The 7,309-nt window shown below is 37.4% G+C and overlaps 1 protein-coding gene across 1 annotated transcript; it reads right to left on the reverse strand.

The window, feature by feature from the left end:
* Nucleotides 1-520: 520 nt before the first annotated feature.
* On the reverse strand, nucleotides 521-6,906 carry LOC144641471 (uncharacterized). Its single transcript, XM_078500474.1, has 6 exons — nucleotides 6,883-6,906; nucleotides 4,250-4,420; nucleotides 3,303-3,352; nucleotides 2,824-2,870; nucleotides 2,156-2,259; nucleotides 521-858 (listed from the first exon to the last, which is right to left on the reverse strand). Exons 1-6 carry the CDS (start codon nucleotides 6,893-6,895, stop codon nucleotides 779-781), a joined length of 465 nt encoding a protein of 154 aa, XP_078356600.1. The 5' UTR covers nucleotides 6,896-6,906; the 3' UTR covers nucleotides 521-778.
* Nucleotides 6,907-7,309: the final 403 nt, after the last annotated feature.

Raw genomic sequence — 7,309 nt, forward strand, 5'->3', positions numbered from 1 at the left:
CTCTGTCCGATCGGTTGAATGAGCAGCGCGAGTTTTTAAACAAATTACATAATGTAGTAAGTAAAACCAAAGTGTTGATGATTATTTAGACACTCAATTATTAGTCCAAAATATTTTGAATTTCCTTATTAGACCAAAAACCTTAGGTAGGCTTCTATTAACCACCGCCCTCACTTTGTAACAAGGTGGGTATGAATTTACTTGTACGTCTAAGGCACTCGACGTTACTCTTTTTACTTTTTTATTTTTTTTTTTTTTTTTTTTTTTTTTTTTATTCGTAATATTTCATAGTTTTTTCATTTTTTTAATTTTCGCTTTTTTCTTTGTATTTTTTAATTTTTTTTTAGATAATTTTTTAGGGCCACTGGTTTTTTTTTGTTTTTATTCTATTTTATTCTACCCTCTTTAAATAAATATTTTTTTTTTTTTTTTTTTTTTTTTTTTTTTTTTTTTTTTTTTTTTTTTTTTTCTTTCTTTCTTTTTTTCTTTCTTTTTTTTTTTTTTTCTTCCTTTCTTTTTTTTTTTTTTTTTTTTTTTTTTTTTTACTTACTAATTGTCGATTGAACGTGGTGGCGAATCAAAACATCTCGTTTTAAAAATCCTAATGAATTATTACACGCACTGGGAAGAATTTATATAAAATTTCAATGCCTTGGAAGTCACACGGCCTTCAGCGTGTTGCTTGCACGCCTTAGACGTACAAGCAAATTCATACCCACCGTGTTACAAAGTGAGGGTCGGGGGTTAATGGCAGCTTACCTAAGGTATATTTAGTATATCATACAAGTGCAAACTTACTGAACTTTGATGACTTCCACACGTTCCCGCCACACTCTTTGCTGTCAAGATTGTCAAAAACTAAGAACAAAAACAAGATATAATTTTGTTGACGCACCGACAAAACTTATAGCACCAACAACAGTAACGTTAATAAAAAAAAATCGATATACGCAAACGACACGAAACAAAACATAGAGTAAACGGCTGTTAAAGAAATTTGTGTCTGGATGGATAAACGAACCGATGGAAGTTAGTATATTCAAATCCATTAGTTTTTAGTAATACGTAAAATTTATCGTATCGGTGTCAAACGTTTATTCTTTTCCATGCCTATTTGGCTTTATTATGTAGAAAAAAAAAACGCCAGTTGCCTGATTATTTTTTCTATATATGCGCATGCGTACGTAACGTACAGGATGTAAAAAAGATGACATCACGATTTGAGTAAGGTTTTTTGTAGAGTGATCCTGGAGCGCAGCAAGATGGCACTGGATGAAATTTGAAAGAGGAACAGCGGGGTTCCGAACTGGTCCAAGCTGTACAGATCAAATAGCTACACTGCGGATCATTGTAGTTCAGAGCATCGAGTTGCAGTCGTCCTTTAACATCATTTCAATGAATAGATTTCGAGGAAGCCTCTTATGGCACATTAGCAGAATGGTTTTGTGAATGGATGCCTGTCAAGATTTTACCATCTTCAGGGCTCTTTATAAGGGTTTTTTCTTTTTTTTTCATTATTTTTCTTTTCTCAAAGGTGGTACTATAATGAACTGAAGACTCGACCATTGAAAATGAAGACTGGGGTCAGAAAATGCTGCCTGCTATTCGCCATGCTGTTTCTGTTAACCCTGGATTGCATGACAAAGACAGCCTTTGACAGTAAGCGAGGTATACAGTGGTCTTCTACGAGTTACTTAGAAGACCTTGACTGCCGATCGGGTTAAGTAAGTAAAAAATAAACGTTGTTTATAGTGGTTATGCCCTTAGCTTCATTTCTCTTCGATCGAGAAGCTAGTTTACAGGCATGCCACTGAAACAGAGAAGACAAAGGTTTAACATATATAATTAAAAATCTCAACTGGCAGGAAGCAGACAAGTTGGCTATATGCAAAGCTTTACCGAACATTTGAACTCGGGACAATTGAGAACAAATCCAACTGAAGGCAGAGTGGAGTCTTTGAACCCGAGACCTCTGGATTACAACACCAGCGCCGCTCATACCACTTGACCACGATGCCTCAACAGTAAAATTAATAAGTAAGTACGTTTTGAGTTTGGGAGGGGTAGAATTGTAACACTTTTTCTTTTAAGCAGTGGATTAAGTACGTTAATGCCATTTAGAAAAAAGGAATGACCAAACTTGGTTTATTCTTACCCCTCTGGCAATCATTGTTGAAAATAAGATAGCCAAGTTCTGTCCCCTTGCAGTTTGATTCCCACTGGTATGGGTACGTGTGGGACACAATGATACGAGGACACCTGAAAAGTATTACAGTCAAACCTCAATGGGGCCTTTGCAGCTAACGATCACATGGTACAAAGTAACACCTTGTTGGAGTACAAGCAACGCATTGCATTGAACATCAAATACAAAGCGACTTCAACCAGACATGTTTGACGTATTTATGGTTTGGTTGAGCTTGCCCACCATCTGCATGGCGGTTTTTGCACAAAGTGACAGTAAGCTGCAAAGGGCCCATTGGGCTAATCTGTCAGTCGGTTATCACATTCCAGGTACTCGCTTCCCATTTTTACTGTAAATTAGTTGTCTAGTAAATTTTCATTTCATTTTGCTTGATTCTTATAGATAATGGCTCTTAATTTTACTCAGGGGTGGTTCCATTACCCCCCCCCCCCCCCCCCCCCCCCCCCCCCCGTCCCCTTTTGTACCAAGGTCAGGAATGAATTTGTGTGCACGTCCGAGGGTTAAGATCGTTTTTGACCTGAATGCATAAGAAAAGGAACCCTTTCCAGTGCAATCAGTGTATACGAGGACTTTGGTTTAGTATAGAATAACTATGCATGTAATAACATACGTAGTACCTTATGGAGGAACATTCAGAGTTGAACATGAAGGCTCCGATGGGAATCTGTATAAAATACAAAATTGTTTGTTGCTTTGTTCTTTAACGAAACAATATTATTGTAGTTTTAATTTTTTTCTATGCTCTTTAACATACGTTACATGGGGGCCTACAGGTATTAAGATAAAATAACCCTAGAACTTAGTTACTTAGTTCAAATTCGCACTCGTGTTTGTCCCAAATTTTCTGCTCTTTGGGTCATGTATTGGTCATCAAAACGTGTGCGTGTAGAGAGTGACGCACTTATTTAAAACCAAATATGGAAGCTTTTGCAAGAAAATTCCATCTATAGCGTGGGTCACTTAGATTTTGCCCTCGTTATTTGACCTTCGTTTTCTGAGCTCCCATCTTTTCAGTCGATTCTTGCATCACATGACGAGAACTTCCAATAGTTTAAAGGAAAAAGTGGGAGGGGGGGAGGGGGTAGAGATCACTTACTTGGTAAAACGCCGTGTAACCAGCTGTGATAATATCCAGACGAAATGTACCTAGGAGGATTGGATGAATCATACATTTTTAAACCTGAAATTTGTTACATTACATCTTAGTTATTTTCAACGTTTTTTTTTATTATTTTGTTAATAGTTAACACCCTTTACAGTTTAAGAGCCAATGTTACCAACAATCAGACATAAGACGGCAAGAGTCGATAAATGGATTTCGCTCTTATTCTTACCACAGGTAGGCCTTATTAGGAAGAAAAGTCACTATATTCTTTGTTTGGCTAAGTGTTGATTTGTTTTCAAGAAAATCAATAATACTTGAATATGGGAAAATGACGCTTTCGCAGCTCAAACTTTAAGCCAATTTTGTTAGCTTCGTGTCAAAAAAATATAGCACTATGGAAGGTAAATACCTATCAAATATTGAAGAATGACATCAAATCAGTACATGGAAAGTAATTTTAGCGTAACTGCTTTGCGTAAATTTTGAGCTCCGAAAGCGTCATTTTTTTCTGTATTCAAGTATTATCGAATTTCTCGAAAACAAATCGATATTTAGCCAAATAAAGTATACAGTGATTTGTTTCATATTAAGGTTTACCTGTGGTCTGAATATGAGCGAAATCCATTCTTAACACATGACAAAAATGTTGTTTGATTTTTGTGCACATTACTTTTCAATTTTTTTTTTAAACTTTGGAAATTTATGAAGAGGGCAAATTCAAGATTGCTGATTTTTAATCAGAAGACGTCATTTCGTTAAGGTTTTTATACTCGACATGTCACCACGATATTAAAAAACTTCGTTTTGAAGAGACGTGAGAAAAAAAAAAAAAACGGTATTTTTTTCTAAAAAGGTCGAAGATGTACGTAAGAATACCAGGGAAAATTCTTTACAATGACCTTCAATATATATTTCATTTTGTTTGGGGCTAACTATACCTTCATCAGGTGTTGCGATTGCGTGAATATCCTCATCTGACAGTTTTCTTGTTGGAATGTTCGAAGTAACGTGCTCAACACATCGGTCAGGAAGTAAACAGTTAACTTCTTCTCTGTTAAGATGGTTATTGTCCGAAGAACTGACACTTACAACAAGTGTCCATCCGCCACCTACATTGAAAAAGAAAAATCCATAAATAACAAAGTAAGCACGGAGAAATGTGAATGGGTGTAAGAACAAGTTAAGAATAAGGTTTTTTTTATGCAGCTTTTATTATAACAAAGATAGCTAAAACAGGGAATTGATCTCATACGATTAATCCTAAAAAGCGGATCAAGATGGCGCATATATTTCACAGACGTCTTAATGACGTTTTTGCTGCTGTTAACGGCGAAAGAAGTTTTACCAGGCACAAGAATCGTATCCAAAACATTGCTTTTAAGAGGTTATAGTAATATATATGATCGAAATATTGATAAAATACGATTTTAACCAATGAAATCAAACAAATAACGAATGACTTCATGTTACTTCTTTATAAAAACACCAAAGTATCTATAGGTATTGTAAATACTTCCTACATTATCCTGTGTTAATTTTGTAGCCATGGCATAATAAACGGTAACATAAACGCTGCAACACCGCCTCACTCCAAATTCCAGAAAGTTAAAAAAAGGTTAGTGTGAACATAAGGTTAAGGGACTGGTGCCGTGGAACGATCAGAAACAAGAAAATGACGAAGCCAGCCAACTGGAACTGAAAATCTTTGAAATGTTTAATAGGCCGTTTTCTGAAAGCTTGCTGGCTTAAAGCACTTCCAGATCCGCTTAATCTGAGTCGAATCACATCAATCTGCAATTGCAATTCGTTTTTGAGCTTTTTAACGACAAAGATCGCGACTTAAAGTTCGCTCGTTCGCTCGTTCGCTCGTTCGCTCGTTCGCTCGTTCGCTCGTTCGCTCGTTCGCTCGTTCGCTCGTTCGCTCTTTCGCTCGTTCGCTCGTTCGCTCGTTCGCTCGTTCGCTCGTTCGCTCGTTCGTTGTTCGTGTTGCTCGTGCGTGTTCGTTCGATCGTTCGATCGTTTGATCGTTCGTCGTTTGTTGGTCCGTCCGTCTTTTCTTCCCGGGTGGCAAAGGGTTTTCGCGTCACGCGTGATGGCTCCAAAATTAGTAGCGTGATGCGTGTTGGAGCCAAAATAAGCCGCGTGATGCGTGACTGGACATCACAACGTGATGCGTGATTAACTATTTTACAAGAGCGTGACACTTGATTCTCTTATAGATTTTCCGTGATAAGTGAACTTTCTTATACCATTGAATACCATTGAAAGCTCTTTAAAGTAAAATACATTCAAATGAAGGTCGATAAAGAGGTCGGTTTCAATGTTTTCTGTCATTTGACAACGTAAGCTTAAGTAAATAAATTTGGGGAAAAAAATAAAGCAGAACTTCTGGAACTAACTTGTATTCTTAATAACCTCGCGAGTATTCAGAGTTTGGAAAATGTCACCGAAATTAGACTGTCCACAGCCTTCTATTTTTTCGTGTTTTTCGATCAATGAGCGCGCGGTAAGAACGGTGAGAGAACTGGACGCCAGCGCGAAACGGAAGAAGCATTGGGTGGGGGGCTTTTTTATTTCTCTCGCTTCGCTCGCTTACCGAAAAAAAAAATCAGATGGAAAGAGTATATTTAGGAACATGAAAACTGGATTATCAGCTAAAACGATTCCCTGAGGGCCAAAATCCGAGATGAGCTGCTGAAATCGCGACCGTGAGATTTGAAAGACCTTGAAAGCGGTTTGACAGTCAATAAAAACTGCTTTTTTGATGGTTAACAGTAAAAATTACCGCTTTTTGAAGGTTAACGGTTAATTTTTAGCCGTTTCACGGCTGACGGTTAACTCCTTTGAGACCCTCAATAAACTGCAACCTTATGCGCGACCCCATTTTATGGTCTTCTCTTGATGTTTGATGTCATGTGGTAGTGTGTCGTAATGTATCAGACCTTGTCACGTTCTATCTGAACTCTGCCTTGCGCATGATAAAATGTTGACCCAATAGTAGAGTTCCAAAATAACAATTTAATAATTCTATTCTCAAAAATTAACAATAACAGGCAACCAATCCAAGAAAATGTTGAAATCCTCCAAAATTAGCTTAGCTAATTTCTTATTTTTACGTGATGCGTGATTGTTAAAATGTTATCGGTGATGCGTGAACCAATTAACGTGAGCGTGAGGCCCCCCCCCCCCCCCCCCTTGCCAACCTATTCTTCCGTCCTCCGTCCGTTCTTTCATTCGTTCGCGCGCTCTCTGGCTCGTTGGCCGGTTTGTTCGTTCGTTCGTTCGTTCGTTCGTTCGTTCGTTCGTTCGTTCGTTCGTTCGTTCGTTCGTTCGTTCGTTCGTTCGTTCGTTCGTTCGATCATTCCTTCCTTTCCTTCCTTCGTTAGCTCGGTCGGCTGGCAACTCAGGTTGGCAAGGAATCCAGACATTCATTTCTAGTGTGAAAAATATTTACCGTTGAATGGTAGTTTATGCATATAAAACAAATATCAATCGCGAATATCGATTTTCCCCCGATTACATACAGCGATACAGAATAATGTAATTGTCCACTACATGTCCTGAACCATACCATAATTCACCATGTCGCAAAATACTTCCTTCATCTTGCCTTTAACATCAATCCAATAATAACCGGACCTAGCACCTGGCACGATTTCTTTAATTTTCGCACAAGATTTCTGCAAGACAAAAAAAAAAGAGAGAATGTAGTACGTAGTGCAGCTACTTCTTTTAACAAATCGTTTTACGCAAGCATAAAATAAAGCAGATCAAAATGAAAATTACCAGCTTATAAAGAGCACCTTACATATTTTGTAGACACAGCTACACTTTCAAACTTTAACCAGCCTTCACTAAATAAGTTTAATCTTAAACTTTAACAAAAGCGGACACATTTTTGTGCAAATATAACTTATGTACTTCCAAAATTTTCAGTAGCTTTCTTCAAAACCACACCGCTAGTTTTGTTCGTTATTAGACAATACAAATTACCCTTT

Source organism: Oculina patagonica, unplaced genomic scaffold, assembly GCF_052425735.1.
Source record: "Oculina patagonica isolate OP01 unplaced genomic scaffold, crgOcupat unplaced971, whole genome shotgun sequence".
Taxonomy (NCBI): Eukaryota; Metazoa; Cnidaria; class Anthozoa; order Scleractinia; family Oculinidae; genus Oculina; species Oculina patagonica.